The sequence below is a fragment of the Nerophis ophidion genome, linkage group LG12 (assembly GCF_033978795.1).
Source record: "Nerophis ophidion isolate RoL-2023_Sa linkage group LG12, RoL_Noph_v1.0, whole genome shotgun sequence".
NCBI lineage: Eukaryota > Metazoa > Chordata > Actinopteri > Syngnathiformes > Syngnathidae > Nerophis > Nerophis ophidion.
In genome coordinates this window covers 1013010-1038174 of record NC_084622.1, presented here as the reverse complement: position 1 = coordinate 1038174, position 25165 = coordinate 1013010, and the positions used below count along the sequence as shown (strand labels likewise).

The 25165-nt window shown below is 44.2% G+C and overlaps 2 protein-coding genes and 1 long non-coding RNA gene across 3 annotated transcripts; 2 read left to right on the top strand and 1 right to left on the bottom strand.

Annotated features, from left to right (window-relative positions):
• Positions 1–2003: 2003 nt before the first annotated feature.
• On the top strand, positions 2004–9304 carry LOC133562868 (COMM domain-containing protein 4-like). The gene is made up of 8 exons (XM_061916675.1): positions 2004–2090; positions 2308–2379; positions 3093–3158; positions 3236–3275; positions 3430–3549; positions 5688–5768; positions 5846–6022; positions 9091–9304. Exons 1-8 carry the CDS (start codon positions 2088–2090, stop codon positions 9129–9131), a joined length of 600 nt encoding a protein of 199 aa, XP_061772659.1. The 5' UTR covers positions 2004–2087; the 3' UTR covers positions 9132–9304.
• On the bottom strand, positions 3645–10164 carry LOC133562869 (uncharacterized). Its single transcript, XR_009808920.1, has 2 exons — positions 9505–10164; positions 3645–4684 (listed from the first exon to the last, which is right to left on the bottom strand). It is a non-coding gene; the product is annotated as an uncharacterized LOC133562869 (long non-coding RNA).
• LOC133562867 (endonuclease 8-like 1) lies at positions 9449–22212 on the top strand. The gene is made up of 10 exons (XM_061916674.1): positions 9449–9731; positions 11141–11614; positions 11689–11808; positions 17130–17238; positions 17307–17391; positions 17481–17602; positions 17679–17706; positions 17788–17858; positions 17923–18115; positions 22097–22212. Exons 2-10 carry the CDS (start codon positions 11172–11174, stop codon positions 22141–22143), a joined length of 1218 nt encoding a protein of 405 aa, XP_061772658.1. The 5' UTR covers positions 9449–9731; positions 11141–11171; the 3' UTR covers positions 22144–22212.
• Positions 22213–25165: the final 2953 nt, after the last annotated feature.

Genomic DNA, 25165 nt, shown 5'->3' with positions numbered 1-25165 from the left:
TAAAAAAAAAAATAGTAACACTTTAGTATGGGGAACATATTCACCATTAATTAGTTGCTTATTGACGTCCAAATTAGTAACATAATACCCCTAACCCTCTAACCCTAACCAAATAACTCTAAATTAAGTTTTTGTTACTTGGAATATGTTCCCGTAGTGTCCAAAAAACTCCAACTTAAGTCTTTGTTACTATGAATATGTTCCTCATACTAAAGTGTTGCTCTGGCGGAGGCCGAGAAGACGGTCAAACTTGACTATCTAGAGCAGGGGTGCCCATTACGTCGATCGCGAGCTACCAGTCGACCGCGGGGGGTGTGTCAGTCGATCTCCACCCAGGCTTTTAAAAAAAATAGACCTAAAAATGAGTGATCATCAATCTTCACCAAGACGTCACTTAAATGACATTCACGGTACCGGAGGGTCTTGTGAGATGACGCTGGCTGCTGCAAGATCATTATTATGAAAATATGACCGAGAGGAAGGCGAGAAACACTTTTTATTTCAACAGACTCTCGCGCCGTACCTTCCGTCAAAACTCTAAAGGCCGACTCCACATTTCCTATCTTCACAATAAAAGCCCTGCTTCATGCTGCCTGCGCTAACTAAATACAGAGTCTCGGAAAACTGGCGTGCACAAGCGATCCCTCAGAAAGCTGGCGTGCACATCACTTGTGCACGCCAGCTTTCTGAGACTCTTATTTTGTTAGCGCAGGCAGCACGAAGCAGGGCTTTTATTGTGAAGATAGGAAATGTGGAGTCGGCCTTTAGAGTTTTGACGAAAGTCTGTTGAAATAAAAAGTGTTTCTCGCCTTCCTCTCTGTCATTTTTTCATAATAATAAACTGGCAGCAGCCAGCGTCATTTCACAAGACCCTCGGGTGCCGTGAATGTCAATCAAGCAAGCTACGGAATTTGCCGCCAATGTTTTTCTTGTAAAGTGTATGGAAGCTGGATGAATTAGATGCCAAAAACCAACCACTTTCATGTGGTATTGTACAGAAAGGACAACTTTTAATCTCCTCCATTTGAAAATGTGGGCGTTATCATCATTACTGTCTGATTCCAATCAATGCGAGTCATCAGAATCAGGTAATACACCAACTTATATTCTTGTCTTTGTGAAAGAAAGACATCTATATGTGTTACACATGCTTGTATTATCATTAAACACATTTAACTTGTTTACAAAAATGTCTCTTTCATAAATAAATAAATATAAATGATATATATAAATGACGTAGATCCCCTCGAGTTGGTCAATTGAAAAGTAGCTCGCCTGCAGAAAAAGTGTGGGCACCCCTGATCTAGAGGAAGTAAAAGTCGTAACAAGGTTTCCGTAGGTGAACTTGCGGAAGGGGCTTCACGGTGGTAGAGGGGTTAGTGCGTCTGCCTCACAATACGAAGTTCCTGCAGTCCTGGGTTCTAATCCAGGCACGGGATCTTTCTGTGTGGAGTTTGCATGTTCTCCCCGTGAATGCGTGGGTTCCCTCCGGGTACTCCGGCTTCCTCCCACTTCCAAAGACATGCACCTGGGGATAGGTTGATTGGCAACACTAAATTGGCCCTAGTGTGTGAATGTGAGTGTGAATGTTGTCTGTCTATCTGTGTTAGCCCTGCGATGAGGTGGCGACATGTCCAGGGTGTACCCCGCCTTCCGCCCGATTGTAGCTGAGATAGGCGCCAGCGCCCCCCGCGACCCCAAAAGGGAATAAGCGGTAGAAAATGGATGGATGGAACTTGCGGAAGGATCATCACCGGGAGAGAGAGAGAACATGCTCGCAGGGCTATACGAATCAAATGTATTATGTATTGTTAAAGTGACTGGGACGTTCACATTTCTCATATTTGACATATAGGGGGATGTACAAAATGTAGTTACATCTCAGAGTTATTACGTGCCAAGTTTTGATAACACGTATTCCATTCAACCGAATCTCATGGAATGCCACTAAATACACAAATCAATAAGCATCAGCACGGAGAACAGATAGTGGAGAAGTCCCGCCCACTATCAATGGTCCAATCAGATGCCGTTATGTAAACCACTTCCTGTTGACTTCCGTGTTTTGGCTCAGTTGTCGGCTAGCAATGGTAAGCGCATCTTTTTCTTCACATCAATTAACATAGTTTTCCAGTCACTGCTTTTAAAGACATTTTTCGCCACCTATAATGGATGTATAAAACTATTTTGTGCCGCTCAGACTAACGCAGATTTGGTCTTGTTTCGCGTATTTAGCGGACTAAACTAGTAGCTTTATTAGCATAGCTTGCTAGACGACGTTCATCTTGTGATGTGTTTCTCGGTCAGCGGTTCCGTTTCTGCGGGGATTTGGACTGCCCGGACTGGGTCCTTGCCGAAATCAGCACACTGGCAAAAATGGTAAATAACAGCAGGTTTTTTTTATTTTATTTTGTGCTCACAATCGTCCATCCATCTTCTTCGGCTTATCCGAGGTCGGGTCGCGGGGGCTGCAGCCTAAGCAGGGAAGCCCAGACTTCCCTCTCCCAAGCCACGTCATCTAGCTCTTCCCGGGGGATCCCGAGGCGTTCCCAGGCCAGCCGGGAGACATAGTCTTCCCAACGTGTCCTGGGTCTTCCCCGTGGCCTCCTCCCGGTCGGACATGCCCTAAACATCTCCCGAGGGAGGCGTTCGGGTGGCATGCTGACCAGATACCCAAACCACACCTCTCCATGTGGAGGAGCAGCGGCTTTACTTTGAGCTCACCCCGGATGGCAGAGCTTCTCACCCTATCTCTAAGGGAGAGACCTGCCATCCGGCGGAGGAAACTCATTTCGGCCGCTTGTACCCGTGACCTTGTCCTTTCGGTCAGCTTTGGGCTTCTTAAAAAGGGGTAGAAAAGTGCTATACAAGTACAACCCATTTACCATGACCCAAAGCATATGACCATAGGTGAGGATTGGAACGTAGGTCGATCGGCAAATTGAGAGCTTTGCCTTCCAGCTCAGCTCCTTCTTCACCACAACGGATCGATACAGCGTCCGCATAACTGAAGACGCCGCATCGATCCGCCTGTCGACCTCAATGATCCACTGACAATTTGTTGCAAATCCTGCTTGTCCTCTTTATTGCAGTCCAGTGTTAAGATGAAACTCCTCTGTGTCCAAGTGCTGAAAGGTTTGCTCGGTGAGGGCATTGATGTAAGTTTGACTGCGTCCTACATTCTTTTATTCACATTTCCCTAAAACTAAACTGTGATTTATGAAAATCTTTCTAGTACGATAAGGTCACAAAGCTTACAGCAGATGCAAAGTTTGGTAAGGAATAAGAATCTTCTTTTCTGTTACTAAGATACGCACGCAGTATTGCAAATTGCTTGTAGAAAATGCAAATGCTGGGTCTTTTTCTGCAATGTTTTTTATGAAACAATATGAAAATGGATGGATGATTTGGTGCCGATGACTGTTGCAGAGAGTGGAGACATCAAAGCGAGTGTGGCCGTGCTCAGCTTCATTTACTCCAGCGCAGCCAAGCATGATGTTGACAGTGAATCTTTGTCCAGTGAGCTACAGCAGCTTGGTCTGCCTAAAGGTTAGTCTACTAAATGTTTGACGACTGCTACTCTATATTAGAGATCGACCAATCATCCCAGGTTTGGCATTTTTACGTACATCTGTATCGGCCTCTTTGTATCGGTATCTGTATTTTTATTTTCACAACTTAACATAACTTACATCAGCAGATACAACATACAGTGGGGCAAAGAAGTATTTAGTCAGCCAGCGATTGTGCAAGTTCTCCACTTAAAATGACGACAGAGGTCTGTAATTTTCATCATAGGTACACTTCAACTGTGAGAGACAGAATGTGAGTTTATACCAAAATGGATACATGGATGATACAGCAGAGGATTGGGAGAATGTCATGTGGTCAGATGAAACCAAAATAGAACTTTTTGGTATAAACTCAACTCGTGGTGTTTGGAGGAAGAAGAATACTGAGTTGCATTCCAAGAACACCACACCTACTGTGAAGCATGGGGGTGGAAACATCATGCTTTGGGGCTGTTTTTCTGCTAAGGGGACAGGACGATTGATCCGTGTTAAGGGAAGAATGAATGGGGCCATGTATCGTGAGATTTTGAGCCAAAACCTCCATCCATCAGTGAGAGCTTTGAATGGTTGACCAAATACTTATTTTCTACCATAATTTACAAATAAATTCTTTAAAATTCCTACAATGTGAATTTTTTCCCCACATTCTGTCTCTCACAGTTGAAGTGTACCTATGATGAAAATTACAGACCTCTGTCATCATTTTAAGTGGGAGAACTTGCTGACTAAATACTTTTTTGCCCCCACAAAGGTGTGGACGCACCTTCTCATCCAATGATTTTTCTCTATTTTCATAACTATTTACATTGTCATCATCGAAGCGAGTTAACGGTCCTCCTGGTAGGGGAGTATCCCTTTATGGAGGATGCTTGTGCGTGATATTTTTTGATGTGGGGAGACTGGTGCACAGACAGTCACCACTGGGTCAGGATCCAGTGGCATGGAGTCCAAGAGGACTGGGGACCCTTTTCTGCTGCAGCCTTCATCCGCCATCCCAGCCGTTGTGATGCACCATGGGGTTAGCAATCATCCCCCGCCTGTTCCACCGTTGAGGTCTTCACCGTATCCCTGGCCAGGGGGCAGTCAGGTACGAGGCCTTTGGCAAGGGTCACCTGGGGTTACAGTAATAAAGGGGTTAACCTCCTAGTGCCCCAAAACCCCTTAGTGGAGCCTCCACTGCCGGATGCACTTTAACGTCATGCCCAGGACGTAAACATTTACATTGTAGATTGTGACTGAAGGCATCCAAACTATGAATGAACACATGTGGAGTTATGTACTTAACAAAAAAAGGGGAAATACCTGAAAACATGTTTTGTATTCTAGTTTCTTCAAAATAGCCACCCTTTGTTCTGATTACTGCTTTGCACACTCTTGGCATTCTCTCTGAGCTTCAAGAGGTTGTCGCCTGAAATGGTTTTCACTTCACAGGTGTGCTTGAAGCTCATCGAGAGAATGCCAAGAGTGTGCAAAGCAGTAATCAGAACAAAGGGTGGCTATTTTGAAGAAACTAGAATTTAAAACATGTTTTTAGTTATTTCATCTTTTTTTGTTACGTATATAACTCCACATGTGTTCATTCATATAATTGATGCCTTCAGTGACAATCTACAATGTAAATAGTCATGAAAATAAAAATAAAATGCATTGAATGAGGTGTGTCCAAACTTTTGGCATGTACTGTACACATGATATCAGTATTTAATCTTAAAAAAAATAACTGGTCAAGTAGATAGTTATAAACTGGCCTGTTTTTCATACATGAGAAGAGTTGCCTATTTTTTTTTTTTCCTGCAGAGCTTACTTCTATTCCCCCCAGAAAAAGGTTTAATATTTACTTAAGAGACCAATTAAAGACGGGGAGTTTTTGCAGTTCATTTGCTGATTAGAGCGTTCAAACTTTTTGTATGATTTGTGCAGGACTCTATGCAAAGTGGACAATGTTATACCATTATGGGGTGGAGGATGTTTAGGGTTAGGCGCAATAAGTGTTCAACTTCAGCCTAAACCCTTTCGGTCTGCAACATTTTCAATTTCTGAATGTACTCGCCTTGTCTTGCCTACTACTAATGTTGTTTTACGTTTTGAGATGATTAATCAAACAAACTATTTTAGAACACACAACCGGGCTGTGCAAGTCGTATGAAGAGAAACACACTGCAGTGCAGGACAAACTAAGAGAGACGAGCTTGAGATGTAAGTACAATATTGATGTGGATCTTACTGTGCATTAATGAGTGTTGCTTAGTGACATTTGCTGTGCTTCATTTTAGTGGGAAGATTGGAGGCCGTTTCCTGGCGCGTGGACTACACTCTCAGTTCCAGCGAGCTAAAGGAGGTCAATGAGCCAGTTGTTCAGCTGAAGCTGCTGACTCAAGGAGCAGAGTCGGGGTCCTCGGAAACCACTGTAGTCTCACTTTCTGCTGACAAGTTCAGAGTCTTGCTTTCAGGTTTGTTGTGCATCGATTCTTTACAACAATGTGCGATACCACTGATTTTCTTTCCAGTTTGATACAGAGTATAAGTCCGGTTGGCAGCTGACCAATACATGCAAATATATCTCATGTGTCTGGTAAAATTAAAAAAAATATTGTATTTCAAGTGTTGCTGCTCTTCAAACAAAAAAAAAATCACAGGGCGTAAAAAATGAGGGCATTATCTTATTTCTTATATTCAACTCTGAAGTAGTCTATCTAGTACCCTACAAGAAAAGGATAAATACACCTGCTGTTTTACAATACTAAGTGACTCATCCATCTTCTTCCGCTTATCCGAGGTCGGATCGCGGGGGCAGTAGCCTAAGCAGGGAAGCCCAGACGCTCCTCTCCCCAGCCACTTCGTCCAGCTCTTCCCGGGGAATCTTAAGGTGTTCCCAGGCCAGCCGGGAAACATAGTCTTCCCAACGTGTCCTGTAGCGTCCTACCGGTCGGACGTGCCCGAAACACCTCCTTAGAGAGGCGTTCGGGTGGCATCCTGACCAGATGCCCGAACCACCTCATCTGGCTCCTCTCGATGTGGAGGAGCAGCGGCTTTACTTTTAACTCCTCCCGGATGGCAGAGCTTCTCACCCTATCTCTAAAATAAAAAAATAGAGGCAGCTCACTGGTAAGTGCTGCTATTTGAGCTATTTTTAGAACAGGCCAGCGGGCTACTCATCTGGTCCTTACGGGCGACCTGGTGCTCGCGGACACGCGCTGGTGACACCTGGTGTAGACAGTGCACTGCATTCCCTTCCTGAGGCGGCGGATGGTGGTCCAGAATCGCTTCGAAGACGTCCGGAAGTCGTTTTCCATGGCTTCCCCGAAGTCCTCCCATGTCTGAGTTTTTGCCTACACGACCGCTGAAGCTGCACACCGCTTGGCCTGTCAGTACCTGTCCACTGCCTCCGGAGTCCTATGAGCCAAAAGAACCCGATAGGACTCTTTCTTCAGCTTGACGGCATCCCTCACCGCCGGTGTCCACCAACGGGTTCTCGGATTACCGCCACGACAGGCACCAACTACCTTGCGGCCACAGCTCCAATCAGCTGCCTCGACAATAGAGGTGCGGAACATGGTCCACTCGGACTCAATGTCCAGCACCTCCCTCGTGACATGTTCAAAGTTCTTCCGGAGGTGGGAATTGAAACTCTCTCTGACAGGAGACTCTGCCAGACGTTCCCAGCAAACCCAATCACAATGTGTTTGGGCCTGCCAGGTCTGTCCGGCATCCTCCCCCACCATCGCAGCCAACTCACCACCAGGTGGTGATCACCCGAGTGTCCGAAACATGAGGCCGCAAATCCGATGACACAACTACAAAGTCGATCATGGAACTGCAGCCTAGGGTGTCCTGGTGCCAATTGCACATATGGACACCCTTATGTTTGAATATGGTGTTTGTTATGGACAATCGGTGACGAGCACAGAAGTCCAATAACAAAACACCACTCAGGTTGAGATCTGGGCAGCCATTCTTCCCAATCACGCCTCTCCAGGTTTCACTGTCGTTGCCAACACGAGCGGTGGAAGTGCCTCAGTAGGACAAGGGAATCACCCGGAGGAGCACTTTCCAGTACTCGCTTGAGTGTACCCAAAAAGGGTGGGTACTCTGAACTGCTGTTTGGTGCGTAAGCACAAACAACAGTCAGGACCCGTCCCCCCATCCGAAGGCGGACGGAGGCTACCCTCTCGTCCACTGGGTTGAACTCCAACGTGTAGGCTTTGAGCCGGGGGGCAACAAGAATTGCCACCCCAGCCCGTCGCCTCTCACTGCCGGCAACACCAGAGTGGAAGAGAGTCTAGCCCCTCTCGAGAGAAGTGGTTCCAGAGCCCTTGCTGTGCGTCGAAGTGAGTCCTGACTATATCCAGCCGGATTTTCTCCACTTCGCGCAGTAGCTCAGGCTCCTTCCCCCCCAGTGAGGTGAGGTTCCACGTCCCAAGAACTAGCTTATGTAGCCGAGGATCGGACCGCCAAGCAGACCTGCCTTCGGCTGCCGCCCAGCTCACATTGCACCCGACCTCTATGGCCCCTACTATGGGTGGTGAACCCATTGGAGGGATGACCCACGTTGCCTCTTCGGGCTATGGGTCCTATGGGAACAGGCCCGGCCACCAGGCTCTCGCCATCGTGACCCCCCTCCGAAAATCTGGGTCCATGATTTGTCTTCTTCATAAAGGTCTTCAAGCTGCTCTTTGTCTGATCCCTCACCTAGGACCTGTTTGTCTTGGGAGACCCTACAAGGGGGCATAAAGCCCCCGGACAACATTGCTCCTCGGATCATTAGGACACGCAAACTTCTCTACCCTGATAAGGTGGCAGCTCAGAGAGGATTAAATGTCGTCATTTTATTAAATAAACAAATGACAGACTGAGCACGGCGTGCTTACCACCAAGGCAGAAGAAAAAGTAGTTCCCATCAATTGCGTTTCATTCAGAAAAGTCTTCAATTATGTAGTTACGTTACACTGTTCCTGTTAATATACATTATCTCAAAAGTATTGATATTTTGATATGAGAATCAATGCTAGAGCATAAAGATCTGGTATCTTTGGACTTAGACAAACTTTAATGATCCACAAGGGAAATTGTTCCACACAGTAGCTCAGTTACAATGATGGAAAGTGTAAGGATGGAAAGGACAATGCAAGGTATAAATAGACTAAATATAGCAATATAAAATGTAACATATATACGTAATATTTACATAATATATGTACAGTATATTATATATGATATTTTATGTCTATCATATATATATAACAAAGACCATGTACAACAGTGACAGCTGCAGCATAAAATAGAGAGTAAATTCAGCAGAAAACAGAAAATAGACATTAAAAACAAAGAGAAGTAGCTAAGATAGAAGGTGTCAGGTAATACAGATATCATCTATGGCGAGTAATCATACAGCTGGATGGAGTGCGGAATGATAATGGTATCGGCGGTATTACTATTTCAGTATCAATCCGCACATCACAAACTCTTAATGCCAACAGTTATGGTTTAATATTTCTATTTGATGTGTTTTTTTTTTCAGAGCTCAAACAAGCCCAGACAATGATGAACGCTCTACAATGACCAAGAGTTTGAAGACACAAATGCTGAAAGTGCCATTTATACATGTTTGGAATATTTTTTTCTTATCATATGGAGTTGTGTTGATGATGCTGAATGTACTATCTAGATCACATTTGTAAAATTACGTGTTATGTAACTCATTTGAATTGTAATAAAAAATATGTTCAACGGGTTGTACTACGTGACACTACATTTACCATCATGCATTGCGCTGCTCACGCGTTGTGCTTTCGCCAATCGAATACTTGGTTTTAATTGAAGCTAACATCAAAAAAATGGATGGATGGGGGATTTTTAGTTAACAGTAATATAATGTGTTTTTTATGACAAATGTAATTTGGGGGAGAAGGTTGAAAGATAGTTAAAAGCTTACCTGGAAAATCTCGCGATATCTTCGCAGCGTTGTTCAATGGCTGGTTGGCGGTAACGTTACACAACATGTTTGGTAACACGCACGCGATGGTAAATCCATGATGTCACTGACAACGCCGTCTTGCAGCATTTGGAATATCAACACATGAAATATAACTTGGCGTGTAAAAAACGGAATATAAAAACCGCTCTCAAATACAGTTAAGAGGACTGTGGCGTCTACTTCAGGTAAGTCGTTTAATGTCTAAGCAAAAGTGCATTAAAACGCTTGGTTATTCAACAAAAAAATATTAACAATTTTGTAACGTGAGCGCAAAGTATGTATTTTACATGGCGTGTGGTCTAAAAATACATTATAAATTGAGGTTGGACCTGCGATGTTTGACTATCTCCAATGCTTCCTGAAGTAATTGAGGCGTCGTCTGACGTTGAATATAAAAAAAAAGGTTCTCGTAACTTGTTTAGGTAACGGGTTACAATTACTATAAAATTGCCAAGCTTGTGAGCAAAATCTAATCATGAGGTCTAAGATTAGATTTTGTCAAAAGAAAAAAAAACATTCAACGACCATTCCATCCCTCCTCCTTCCGCTTATCCGAGGTCGGGTTGCGGGGGCAGCAGCCTAAGCAGAGAAGCCCAGACTTCCCTCTACCCAGCCACTTCGTCTAGCTCCTCCCGGGGGATCCCGAAGCGTTCCCAGGCCAGCCGGGAGACATGGTATTCCCAATGTGTCCTGGGTCTTCCCCGTGGCCTGCTAACGGTTGGACGTGCCCTAAACACCTCCCTCGGGAGGCGTTCGGGTGGCATCCTGACCAGATGCCCGAGCCACCTCATCTGGCTCCTCTCGATGTGGAGGAGCAGCGGCTTTACTTTGAGTTCCTCCTGGATGACAGAGCTTCTCACCCTATCTCTAAGGGAGAGACCCGCCACCCTTTATTTTAATAATTTTATTAGTAGATTGCACAGTTCAGTGCATATTCCGTACAATTGACCACTAAATGGTAACATCGTTAATCAATTCATGGCGGAGGAAACTCAATTTGGGCCGCTTGTACCCGTGATCTTATACTTTCGGTCATGACCCAAAGCTCATGACCATTGGTGAGGTTTGGAATGTAGATCGACCGGTAAATTGAGAGCTTTGCCTTCCAGCTCAGCTCCTTCACCACAACGGATCGGTACAAAGCCCGCGTTACTGAAGACGCCGCACCAATCAGCCTGTCGATCTCTCGATCCACTCGTGAACAAGACTCCAAGGTACTTGAACTCCTCCACTTGGGGCAGGGTCTCCTCCCCAACCCGGAGATGGCACTCCACCCTTTTCCAGGATAGAACCGTGGACTCGGTCTTGCAGCTGCTGATTCTCATTCCGGTCACTTCACACTCGGCTGCGAACCGATCCAGTGAGAGCTGAAGATCCCGGCCAGATGAAGCCAACAGGACCACATCTGCAAAAAGCAGAGACCTAATCCCGCGGCCACCAAACAGACCTCAGATTCATTCTGGGTAAAACAGTACAAACTCGCATGGAGAAATAGATGATCAAAACATTAATAGAGACATCCTTCAATTCCGTGCAAATGACAACAACACTGAAGTAAGGACATAACCTCATTGTTAATTTTTTTTTTTTGCAGTTGCATAACTTCTGAGTTCCTTCCAACAAAAATGCCAGAGGGACCCGAACTCCATCTGGCCAGCCTTTATGTCAACAAGATGTGCAACGGGGTGGTGTTTGCTGGACCCGTCATAAAGTCTGATGTCAGCAAAAGCCCCGACGTGGCCTTCACCTGCGATGCATACCGCATCAACGCCACTTCCAGAGGGAAGGAAGTGAAGCTCACGCTGACGCCCATCAAGAGTGACGACACCGAGGCCAAAGAGGCGCAGCAGCCGGTGGACATTGTCTTTCGCTTTGGCATGTCAGGGTTCTTCCGCTTCACCGCCCTGGATGAGCTTCCCAAGCATGCCCATCTGCGCTTTTATTCCAACGAGACGCCTGGCAGAGTGCTGAGCTACGTGGACGCACGCAGGTTCGGCAGCTGGCAGCCAAATGGGAAGTGGCAGCCTGACCGAGGACCCTGCATCATGTTTGAGTACAGAAGCTTCAGGTCAGGACCGCATCCATTATAATCACACACACAAAAAAAACTAAACTGTCATTTCCCTGACTTGCACTTGGCAGGGAGAAAGTGGTGTCGCGTCTGTCTGACCGTGTCTTTGATCGACCCATCTGTGAAGTACTGCTCAACCAGAAGTACTTCAACGGCATTGGCAACTACCTCAGAGCTGAAATCCTTTATAGGTTTGTATTTAGGCGGGTCTAAAACTACTTAAAGTGGTGGAAAGACTGTGGTCTGCATATCTACACGTGTGAATGTGGAAATATTGTCAAAGGGCTTTGGGCTCCTTAAAAAGGGGTAGAAAAGCGCTATACAAGTACAACCAACAACAACAAATGATTCCCCATTCTATTCAGCATACATTTAAAACACTCCTTACTTTTTGGAATATTACTCTGTGTGTATTGTTGTTAAGAAGGGAATAGTCAAGTTAAAGGCCTACTGAAAGCCACTACTAGCCACCACGCAGTCTGATAGTTTATATATACATCCATCCATCATCTTCCGCTTATCCGAGGTCGGGTCGCGGGGGCAACAGCCTAAGCAGGGAAACCCAGACTTCCCTCTCCCCAGCCACTTCGTCTAGCTCTTCCCGGGGGATCCCGAGGCGTTCCCAGGCCAGCCGGGAGACATAGTCTTCCCAACGTGTCCTGGGTCTTCCCCGTGGCCTCCTACCGGTTGGACGTGCCCTAAACACCTCCCTAGGGAGGTGTTCGGGTGGCATCCTGACCAGATGCCCGAACCACCTCATCTGGCTCCTCTCGATGTGAAGGAGCAGCGGCTTTACTTTGAGTTCCTCCCGGATGGCAGAGCTTCTCACCCTATCTCTAAGGGAGAGCCCCGCCACACGGCGGAGGAAACTCATTTCGGCCGCTTGTACCCGTGATCTTATCCTTTCGGTCATGACCCAAAGCTCATGACCATAGGTGAGGATGGGAACGTAGATCGACCGGTAAATTGAGAGCTTTGCCTTCCGGCTCAGCTCCTTCTTCACCACAACGGATCGGTACAACGTCCGCATTACTGAAGACGCCGCACCGATCCGCCTGTCGATCTCACGATCCACTCTTCCCTCACTCGTGGACAAGACTCCTAGGTACTTGAACTCCTCCACTTGGGGCAGGGTCTCCTCCCCAACCCGGAGATGGCACTCCACCCTTTTCCGGGCGAGAACCATGGACTCGGACTTGGAGGTGCTGATTCTCATTCCGGTCGCTTCACACTCGGCTGCGAACCGATCCAGCGAGAGCTGAAGATCCCGGTCAGATGAAGCCATCAGGACCACATCATCTGCAAAAAGCAGAGACCTAATCCTGCGGTTACCAATCCGGAACCCCTCAACGCCTTGACTGCGCCTAGAAATTCTGTCCATAAAAGTTATGAACAGAATCGGTGACAAAGGACAGCCTTGGCGGAGTCCAACCCTCTATATATCAATGATGAAATATTAACATTGCAACACATGCCAATACGGCTTTTTTAGTTTACTTGAGGGGTTCCGATTTGGTGGCCGCGGGATTAGGTCTCTGCTTTTTGCAGATGATGTGGTCCTGATGGCTTCATCTGGCCGGGATCTTCAGCTCTCACTGGATCGGTTCGCAGCCGAGTGTGAAGCGACCGGAATGAGAATCAGCACCTCCAAGTCCGAGTCCATGGTTCTCGCCCGGAAAAGGGTGGAGTGCCATCTCCGGGTTGGGGAAGAGACCCTGCCCCAAGTGGAGGAGTTCAAGTACCTAGGAGTCTTGTTCACGAGTGGGGGAAGAGTGGATGGTGAGATCGACAGGCGGATCGGTGCGGCGTCTTCAGTAATCCGGACGTTGTACCGATCCGTTGTGGTGAAGAAGGAGCTGAGCCGGAAGGCAAAGCTCTCAATTTACCGGTCGATCTCCCATCCTCACCTATGGTCATGAGCTTTGGGTCATGACCGAAAGGATAAGATCACGGGTACAAGCGGCCGAAATGAGTTTGGGTCTCTCCCTTAGAGATAGGGTGAGAAGGTCTGCCATCCGGGAGGAACTCAAAGTAAAGCCGCTGTTCCTCCACATGGAGAGGAGCCAGATGAGGTGGTTCGGGCATCTGGTCAGGATGCCACCCGAACGCCTCCCGAGGGAGGTGTTTAGGGCACGTCCAACCGGTAGGAGGCCACGGGGAAGACCCAGGACACGTTGGGAAGACTATGTCTCCCGGCTGGCCTGGGAACGCCTCGGGATCCCCCGGGAAGAGCTTGACGAAGTGGCTGGGGAGAGGGAAGTCTGGGTTTCCCTGCTTAGGCTGCTACCCCCGCGACCCGACCTCTGATAAGCGGAAGAAGATGGATGGATGGATGGACAATTTTAAATTTCCCGGGAGTTTCATCTTCGAAACGTCGTGTAATGATGACGTGTACGCAAGACGTCACGGGTTTTTAGGAAGTATGAGCGCTGGCACACACACACGCAGCTAAAAGTCGTCTGCTTTAACGGCATAATTATACACTTTTTTTGGACATCTGTGTTGCTGATTTTTTTGCAATTTGTTCAATTAAAATGGTATAAGTCACAGTAGAAAGGTGGAGTTGGGAAGCTTTAGCCTTTAGCCACACAAACACACGGTGATTCCTTGTTTAAAATTCCTGGAGGTGAAACTTTCCTATGGATCAGAGCGCGGTCAAGCAAACATGGATCCCGACCACATGTCAACCAGCAGGTTTCGGTGAGAAAATTGTGGTTAAAAAGTCAGTTCTTACAGGAAAAAAGCTGAGCTTGTGCCGTCCATACAGCTGTTGTCGACTCCCCTGAGACACTGCGCGTCAACACACCCGTGGAAATACCCTTCCGACTATCAGGTACTATTTAACTCACTAAAACACTAGCAACACAATAGAAAGATAAGGGATTTCTCAGCATTATCCTAGTAAATGTGTCTAAAAACATCAGAATCCGTCCCAATGCAATAGCGCTTTTGTTTTTCCTAGTCCGTCGCTATCAATATCCTCAAACACAAATCTTTCATCCTCGCTCAATTTAATGGGGAAATTGTCGTTTTCTCGGTCCGAATAGCACTTTTTGTTGGATGCCCCCATTAAAAATAATGTGAATATGTGAGGAGCCCCCACACGGGTGACGTCATCGTCTGCTACTTCCGGTAGAGGCAGGGCTTTTCTCTTAGCACAGAAAGTTGCAAACTTTATCGTGGATGTTCTCTACTAAATCCTTTCAGCAAAAATATGGCAATATGGCAAAATGATCAAGTATGACACATAGAATGGACCTGCTATTCCCGTTTAAATAAGAACATCTCATTTCAGTAGGCCTTTAATGACTACTTTGTACATCACATGCCTTAACCAGGGATGGTGCTACAAAGAGGCTGGGGGGTTTGAGGGGGCTATAGTTGAACCCGGGGAGGGAAATAATCCTGGAGGCCTTGACTTGGAAGTTCCCTTTTGGGAGAATAGCTGGGATTCCGACATGTGACTTCTTCCTGGAAGTGAACAGTCCAGCGGTGGTCAACGAAGCTAAGATGGCTATTATACAGCAAGCAGCGCGCAGACTGAGTACAAAAGAGGCTTAAATCTTTGTGCAAAAAGCAGATATGAGCACCAAATCAAAGGATCCAAAAAAGATTTGACAAAAGGTTATTATGAATTAACCCAAAACCAGGGAAGTTGGCACGTTGTGTAAATAAAGACCGAATACAATGACTTTCAAATCCTTTCTAACTTATATTCAATTGGATAGACTGCAAAGACAAGATATTTAAAATGTTCCACCTGAGAAACTTCATTTTTTTGCAAATAATCATTAACTTGGAATTTAATGGCAGCAACACATTGCAAAAAAGTTGTCACAGGGGCATTTTTACCACTGTGTTACATGGCCTTTCCTTTTAACAACACTCAGTAAACGTTTGGGAACTGAGGAGACCAATTTTTGAAGTTCTTCATGTGGAATTATTTTCCATTCTTGCTTTATGAACAGCTTAAGTTGTTCAACAGTCCGGGGTCTCTGTTGTCAAATTTTACACTTGATAATGCACCACACATTTTCAATGGGAGACAGGTCTGGACTGCAGGCAGGCCAATCTAGTACCCGCACTCTTGTGACATGTACAGAATGTGGCTTGGCATTGTCTTGCTGAAATAAGCAGGGGCGTCCATGAAAAATATGTTGCTTGAATGGCAACATATGTTGCAACAACACCTGTATGTACCTTTCAGCCCTTAATGGTGCCTTCACAGATATGTAAGTTACCCATCCATGCCTTGGGCATTAAAAAAGCCCCATACCATCACAGATGCTGGCTTTTGAAGTTTGCGCCTATAACAGTCCAGATGGTTCTTTTCCTCTTTGGTCTGGAGGACACGACGTCCACAGTTTCCAAAAACAATTAGAAATGTGGACTTGTCAGACCACAGAATACTTTTCCACTTTGCATCAGTCCATCTTAGATGAGCTTGGGCCCAGCCAAGCCAGCGGCGTTTCTGGGTGTTGTTGATAAATGGTTTTCGCTTTGCATAGTAGAGTTTTAACTTGCACTTAAAGATGTAGCGAGGGACTGTAGTTACTCACAGTGGTTTTCTGAAGTGTCCCTGAGCCCATGCGGTGATATCCTTTGTACACTGAAGTCGCTTTTTGATGCAGTACCGCCTGAAGAATCAAAGGTCACGGGCATTGCCGCTTTCGTGCAGTGATTTCTCCAGATTCTCTGAACCTTTTGATGATATTACAGACAGTAGATGGTGAAATGCCTAAATTTCTTGCGATAGCTTGTTGAGAAATGTTGTTCTTGAACTGTTTGACAATTTGCTCATGCAGTTGTTCACAAAGTGAACTACATTGCCCCATCCTTGTTTGTGAATGACTGGGCATTTCATGGAAGCTGCTTTTATACCCAATCATGGCACCCACCTGTTCCAAACAAGTGTTTGATGAGCATTCCTCAACTTTTTCGGTCTTTTTTGACACTTGTGCCAGCTTTTTTTAAGCATGTTGCAGGCATCAAATTCCAAAATGAGCTAATATTTGCAAAAAAAAAAAGTTTCTCAGATCCAACATTAAATATCTTGTCTTTGCAGTCTATTCAATTGAATATAAGTTAAAAAGGATTTACAAATCATTGTATTCTGTTTTTATTTACAATTTACACAACGTGCTACTTCACTGGTTTGGGGTTTTGTACTTGTTGACAGTACATTGCAGTGTTATTTTGTTACAGCCGTGCCCACTGTGTGAAGTACTTTTGCAAGACTCCTTAGTCAAAAGAAAGGAAGCAATAATATTACACTTCACCAAAGAGCCTGCTGTAAAAGAAATGACCATTGACTGAAGATACATACTCAGGTCACCGTGATCTGAAAAGGAGAGTGAAGAATGTTTTTGTATTCCCCAGATTCTAATCATCTTGGATGAATAAACAAGCAATTCCTAATTTCACTTGGAAATGTGTTTACTATAAAAGTGTAGCACTGTTTCCACACAAAATACCTTCTGTTTTTGGAAAGATGCCCATGTGTGTCTTCCAGGTTGAACATTCCACCCTTTGTGCCTGCCCGGACTGTGCTGGAAGGCCTCGAGTCAGAGGATGCGTGTGAAGACAAGAAAGCTGTAAAAAAGGAGATCCATAACAAAAAGGTCAAATAAGTACAAACAAGTATTTTACCTCGATTATTAACAGTTTTGTTTTGCCCAAAAATGTTAAGGGAGCCAAAAAGGACAAAATGGAAGAGGAGAATACAGACCTGCTCAGACTTTGCCACACAGTACCGCTGGAGGTGGTGAACTTAGGTAAGAATCCATGTTTCAAGGTTGATCGGGGTGGGGGGAAGACAACGACACAAAGGTGCTCCTCTTATTTCGACTTTTTGTTTATGGAGGTGGGAAAGGTTACGATCCAGAGAAGAAAGACTACTCGGGTTTTGAGGCCTGGTTGCAGTGTTACTATGTGGATGGAATGAAGTCTGTACGCGACCACAATGGCAGGACTATGTGGTTCAAAGTATGCAAACACGTTTTCATACGTAACAACTATATTTGTAGCATGTATTGACTAATATAAAATGGTGTCATTTCAGGGCGATCCAGGTCCTATGGCTCCTAAAGGTAAACGCCAGAAAAAATAGTTGAGATACCATTACACATAAGAGAAAGCTTAGTGTGTCTTTATCTTTTCTCACACACCAGAATCAAAGTCTCCAAAGGCCAAAAAGAGAAAAGATACAGATGCAGACCATGATTACCCCCGCAAGAAAAAGGTATATTCAGTAGGTAATCACCACCAGCACATAGAAATCTAACCCCATTGTGGCTGTACTTCAGGTGTCCAGGAAACACAACTCTGACAGCACAGTGAAGAAAAAAGCAGCCAAAAAGCCCACAAAAGCAGCAAAGGAAGAAGAAAATGGACCTCAAGAAGAAGCCACACCCAGAAGAAGACCAGCAAACACACCTCAGCAAGAACCGAAATCCACGTCAGGCAGGAGGAAAAAGAACAATACAGAGCCGGCTGCAGGTCTGATTCTAATAATACTCCCATTTTCTGAAAATATTAAGAGCCTGATCTTTGAGGATCCAATTCCCACACACTTTTCTGTGTGCGCAAACTATAAAAGTGCATGTACTGTTGGTGGACGTGTTGTATGTGATCTACTTTGTGCAATTGATAGCTGCAAAAGTGGCGCAGATCACCCTATTTTTGTATACTAGAAGCATTATGTGCCCTTGGAAACACTTCTTTCCCTCTACATTCATGTTATTATGCTCTCCACACTAGAGGGGGGCTTATATTAGATTATAGCACATATCGATCATCTAACACCTTTTCTGCAATATAGAATCACAATATGTATACTATTTGCAGCAGGAATGATCAAACTGCATATTGCAAGACATTTTTTTAGGAGTTATACTAAATACAAAAACAAAAAACGCAACGCTTTTGTTCTTGTTCCCAATTTAAATGAACTCAAAGATCGAAAACTTTGACTATAAACACAAAATACCTGTTCCTCTCAAATATTGTTCACAAATCTGTATACATTTGTTAGTGAGCATTTTTTCTTTGCCAAGATAATCCATCCCACCTGACAGGTGTGCCTTGAGCTGTCCAAAATAAAAGGCCACTGTGAAATGTGCAGTTTTATCACACAACACAATGCTTCAGATGTCGCAAGTTTCGAGGGAGCGTGCAGTAGGCTAGCTGACTGCAGCAATGTCCACCAGAGCTGTTGCCCGTCAATTAAATGTTTATTTCTCCGCCATAAGAATAAATGGGTTATAAATAAATGGGTTGTACTTGTATAGCGCTTTTCTAGAATAGAATAGAAAGTACTTTATTGATCCCTGGGGGAAATTCAGCACCACAGTTCGCTCACAATAAACAATGATAATAATAAATAATATAATATATATGAATAATATAAATATATTCTACATATATTCTACATTTAAGTGCAGTCAAGGAACATATGCATAATACAGTCTGATGGCTGTCGGTGTGAAGGACCTCCTGTGTGGTTCCGTTTTGCATTTAGGGAGTCTGAGCCTTCCACTGAACGTGCTCATTCTCTCTGCAAGGTCCAAGTGTAGTGGGTGGGAGGTGTTGTCCATAATGGCTAGGAGTTTTGCTAGACTTCTCTCTGACACCACCGCCAGAGAGTCCAGCTCCACTCCCACCACGTTACTGGCCTTCTCTACCAACTTGTCCAGTCTGTTTGCGTCCCTCACTCTCAGCCCGCTGCCCCAGCAGGCCACGGCGTACAAGAGGGCGCTCGCCACCACCGACTCGTAGAACATCTTCAACATCTTTGTACAGATGTTGAAGGATCCTAGCCTCCAAAGGAAATATAGATTCGGCTCTGTCCCTTCTTGTAGAGGGCCTCAGCGTGTTTTGACCCATTCAGCTTGTTGTCCATGTGTACTCCGAGGTATTTATAATCCTCAACCATGTCCACATCCACCCCCTGGATGGAAAGATGGGTCGCCAGAGTACTCCTCCTCCTTCCCAGGTCCACAACCAGCTCCTTGGTCTCCGTAACATTGAGCTGGAGGTGGTTCTTTTCACACCATGTGACAAAGTCCTCCACCAGTGTCCTGTATTCCTCGTCATCACCTTCCTCAATACACCCCACTATCGCAGAGTCATCAGAAAACTTCTGAAGGTGGCAGGACTCTGACTGATAGTGGAAATCGGTGGTGTAAATGGTGAAGAGGAAGGGGGAAGAGTACTGTAGCCTCCGGGGCCCCGGTGTTGCTGACCAGCCTGTCAGACACACAGTCCTGCAGTCGCACATACTGTGGTTTGTCAGTCAGGTAATCTACAACCCAGGACACCAAGGGGGCCTCCACCTGCATCTTCTCCAACTTCACACCCAGTAGCCCAGGCCGTTTGGTATAAGCCGCCTCCAAAGGTGTTTCAGAGAATTTGGCAATGCATCCAACTGGCCTCACGGCCGCAGACCATATGTAACCACACAAGCCATGATTGGCTGAGACCTGCCACCCGGACAGCTGATTCAACAATTGGTTTGCTTAACCATAGCATTTCTGCACAAACTGTAAGAAACTACCATGAATTGATTAACGTGGACCCCGACTTAAACAAGTTGAAAAACATATTGGGGTGTTACCAATTAGTGGTCAATTGTACGGAATATGTACTGTACTGTGCAATCTACTAATAAAAGTATCAATCAATCAATCTGTCTCAGGAAAGCTCATCTGCATGCTCGTGGTCCTCATCGGGGTCTCGACCTAGCTGCAGTTTGTCTTCTTAACCAACTTGAGTGGGCAAATGCTCACACTCAATGGCGTCTGGCACAATACAGAGGTTTTGGTATGTTATTATTGACAGCGAAACCATGTGCATTTTATTGATGGCATTTTCCATGCGCAGAGATACCGTGACGAGACCCTGAGCCCCATTGTTGTACTAATCACCCGAGGCCATCACCTTTATAAATAACATTTACTAACTCATGTTGCAAGGATCTGGAAGCTAAAAACATCCCAGTTCTTGCATGACCAGCATACTCACCGGACATGTCACCCAGTAAGCACGTTTGAGATAATGTGGATCGGCATACAACAGTGTGTTACAGTTCTTGTCATAATCCCCCTAATAAAGCAAAACTGCACATTTCAGAGTGGCCTTTTAATGTGGGCAGCCTAAGGCACACCTGTGCAATAATCATGCTGTTCAATCAGCATTTTGATATGCCACACCAGTGAGGTGGGATGGATCATCTTGGCAAATAAGAAATGCTCACTAACACAGATTTGTAAGTAATTTTTGAGAGGAATATATATTTTGTGTATAGTAAAAGTTTCAGATCTTTAAGTTCAATTCATGATAAATGGGAGCAAAAACAAAAGTGTTGCGTTTATATATTTGTTCAATACCATATTTTTCGGAGTATAAGTCGCACCTGCCGAAAATGCACAATAAAGAAGGAAAAAAACATACAAGTCGCACTGGAGTATAAGTTGCATTTTTGTGGGAAATGTATTTGATAAAAGCCAACACCGAGAATAGACATTTGAAAGGCTATTTAAAATAAATCAAGAATAGTGAAGAACAGGCTGAATAAGTGTAGGTTATATGAGGCATAAATAAGCAACTGCTATGTTAACCTAACATATTATGGTAAGAGTCATTCAAATAACTAGAACATATAGAACATGCTATACCTTTACCAAACTATCTCTCACTCCTAATCCATAAATTCCATGAAATCTTATACGTCTAGTCTCTTACGTGAATGAGCTAAATAATATTGATATTTTACGGTAATGTGTTAATAATTTCACACATAAGTTGCTCCTGAGTATAAGTCGCACCCCCGGCCAAACTATGAAAAAAAACCTGCTACTTATAGTCTGAAAAATACGGTGCATATTTTCTAAATCAAAAAAGGAATACCATTAAAAAACAACATCAATTAATAGAATTTGGTTTAATCGGCCCTTTAAGTTGTCCAGCAGCTATAAAATGATATTGCTGAATATATATCTTCTTCTTTTTATTTCTAACAGTCCAAATATGACATGCACACGTAGAACAAAGGCTTCTCTGTTCAGTTGTCTTTGCAGCGTGATCGCCTCCTTTCTCACAGCGCTGTGTGCAACTATGCCAGTTTGCACGCAGATTTCAGACTTTTTAAGAGGCACGATACTGCCTGCAGGACAGTTTCAGCATTGATAAATCTCACTGTTCATGTTGAGTGATTTGTATTTGCATTTTCTCCTCCCAGTATTGTGGGCATTCTGATAATCAACATATATTCTGCATACATCATTAAGACAAATATGTTAAATGGAGGGAATAAGCGATAGAAAATGGATGGATGGGATGGATTGCACTCCTTATTTTGCTCATTAATCGACAAATATTTAGATCAGCTTTGCGTGTGCGAACAAGTTTGCATGTGTTTTGATACACATAAACCTTTTGTAGATTATACTGTAAGTGTGGTAAACTTACTTTTTGTTGCAGGCTTCAAGACACGTAGCGGGAGACTGACAAGACAGAATGTCAAGTAAAGGACATCTATTGGAAAATACTGTTTTTATTCCATGATACATATTTTTAATAAACATTTTACACGTTTATTCTTGGCATACTTTTCAATCACAATTCACAATACAGTAAATTATTTGATTTAATGTGAAGTTAATTATATTTATATAGCGCTTTTCTCTTGTGACTCGAAGCGCTTTACATTGTGTAGCCCGATATCTAAGTTACATTTTGAAACCAGTGTGGGTGGCACTGGGAGCAGGTGGGTAAAGTGTCTTGCCCGAGGACACAACAGCAGTGACTAGGTTGGCAGAAGCGGGGATCGAACCTGGAACCCTCAGGTCGCTGGCACGGCCACTCTACCAACCGAGCAGAAATGATGGCTACCGAGCTCTACTCTTTCCTCTCTCCCTCTTGAGTACAGGTAAAAAAAGCTTCTTTATGGTGACGGCCACCTATGTCACGTGACACATGCTTCTGTTCCTTGTGTACACATCCACAAACACCACGTGGGCGGCATAGCTCGGTTGGTAGAGTGGCCGTGCCAGCAACTTGAGGGTTGCAGGTTCGATTCCCGCTTGTGCCATCGTAGTCACTGCCGTTGTGTCCTTGGGCAAGAAACTTTACCCACCTGCTCCCAGTGCCACCCACACTGGTTTAAATGTAACTTAGATATTGGGTGTCACTATGTAAAGCGCTTTGAGTCACTTGAGAAAAGCGCTATATAAATATAATTCACTTCACTTCACATACACACATGATCTGGCTCCTACAATGACTAACATGGCTCATTTGCATAATACACTAAAAACTACTTGGGTCTCTGAGGCAGACGATGAGAGTCCTGTAAAATGTATACATACAGTGGGGCAAAAAAGTATTTAGTCAGCAAGTTCTCCCGCTTAAAATGATGACAGAGGTCTGTCATTTTCATCATCGGTACACTTCAACTGTGAGAGACAGATTGTGAAAAAAAAATCCAGGAATTCACATTGTAGGATTTTAAAATAATTTATTTGTAAATTATGGTAGAAAATAAGTATTTGGTCAACCATTCAAAGCTCTCACTGATGGAAGGAGGTTTTGGCTCAAAATCTCACGATACATGGCCCCATTCATTCTTTCCTTAACACGGATCAATCGTCCTGTCCCCTTAGCAGAAAAACAGCCCCAAAGCATGATGTTTCCACCCCCATGCTTCACAGTAGGTATGGTGTTCTTGGAATGCAACTTAGTATTCTCCAAATACGAGTTGAGTTTATAACAAAATGGATACATGGATGATACAACAGAGGATTGGGAGAATGTCATGTGGTCAGATGAAACCAAAATAGACCTTTTTGGTACACCAACAACAGGTATGTCACACCTGAGAGACATGGCACACACCAACAACAGGTATGTCACACCTGAGAGACATGGCACACACCAACTACTCAACAACAGGTATGTAACATTTTTATATTGAGACAAATCATGTAGCAACATAACCCAAATTGCTCAATGGTTAAGACTGCTGCCTCACACGCAGTACTACTGGGTTCAAATCCACAACTGGGAAGTTCTTGTTCTTTGTTTTGCCTGATCATAGTTCACTGATAACATTTGTATATGAGCGAAAACCAAACTTTGTTGGGACCCAGAATAGCTCAATGGTCAACACTGTGGGCTCCTAATACAGGGGTAGTGAGTTCAAATCCCATACATGGAATCAGTAATTTGGCAGTATGGCGTCAAGACGACATACATCGTGGGCTGTTTCTTCTCCCCCACACAGAGTAATGTTATGTGCTAGTTGTTTGACTAACATATAGTTGAAAAATTAAGTCAACACTAAAGATAATAATAATCCAAAATAAATTGTCAAATAGTCAATGATGACACCTCAGGGGTTACCTGTGTGTGTGAGAATGTGTGTGTGTGTGTGTGTGTGAGTGTAGGAGTGTGTGCGAGTGAGCGTAACTCCTGAGGTGGGTGGGAATAGGATAAATAAAGAGCGTTGACCAATGAGCTCTCCTGGGTACAAATAAAATAAAATAGGTTAATTGTAATTGGATAAAAAAAAAGTAAATTAAATTATTATTTTAAAATTACATGAGAAAAATGACACAGTCACAATATTTGTCAACTTGCAGCCTCCAGCTGATCTTTTAAATTACATGTCAACCCAAGCAGGATTCGAACTCCACATTCTTTAACTTGAGTCAAGAGTCTTAACCACTGGGCTATCCGGGGTCTTGCGAGAAATATATTTTTTTCATACACAAATATAATTGAGGACTCCTGGCTCAGTAAAGTATGATGAGATAGAACAAAATTCCAATGATCAGAGTGGGATTTGAACCCAGTCTCTTTAATTCCCAGTCAGCAGTCTTAACCCCTGGTCTATCCTGGGTCTTCTGAATATAAGCAGTTGTGTTCCATACTCATATGTAATCAAGGACTCCTGGCTCAGTAGAATATAATGAAGTACAACAAAATACCATGAATCAGAGTGGGGTTTGAACCCAGTACTGCTTGTTCTGAGTCAGCAATCTTAACCACTGTGCCATCCTGGGAATTTTGGAGTTCATATTTTTTTTCATTCAGAAATGTAATTGAGGACTCCTGGCTCAGTAAAGTATGATGAGGCACAACAAAATACCATGAATCAGAGTGGGGTTTGAACCCAGTACCATTTATTCTGAGTCAGCAGTCTTAACCACTGGGCTATCCTGGGATTTTGGTGTTAATGTTTTTTTCATTTAGAAATGTAATTGAGGACTCCTGGCTCAGTAAGGTATAATGAGGTAGAAAAAAATGCCAACAACCAGAGGGGGATTTGAGCAATGGAACTCTCATTCAGAGTCAGCAGTCTTAACCACCCAGCTATCCTTAGTGTTGAGAAGAGCAGATTTCTTTCCAGACACAAATGTTATCTCTCTTTTTAAGAAGTTACCAAACAGTTGATTTGGCCACACATCATATATCCCACGTCATACATCACACATCATGTATCACATATAGTTTCAAAGAACTATGAAGCGATAGTTTTAAAGAACTATG

Bases quoted from the DNA above. Each gene is read 5' to 3' on its own strand.
- LOC133562868 (XM_061916675.1), top strand. The intron at 2,380-3,092 runs GTAAATAACAGC...TCTTTATTGCAG, and splicing joins TCAGCACACTGGCAAAAATG to TCCAGTGTTAAGATGAAACT. The intron at 6,023-9,090 runs GTTTGTTGTGCA...TTTTTTTTTCAG, and splicing joins GTTCAGAGTCTTGCTTTCAG to AGCTCAAACAAGCCCAGACA.
- LOC133562867 (XM_061916674.1), top strand. From the start codon at position 11,172: ATGCCAGAGGGACCCGAACTCCATCTGGCCAGCCTTTATGTCAACAAG. The intron at 11,615-11,688 runs GTCAGGACCGCA...TGCACTTGGCAG, and splicing joins TTTGAGTACAGAAGCTTCAG to GGAGAAAGTGGTGTCGCGTC. The intron at 17,859-17,922 runs GTATATTCAGTA...GCTGTACTTCAG, and splicing joins ATTACCCCCGCAAGAAAAAG to GTGTCCAGGAAACACAACTC.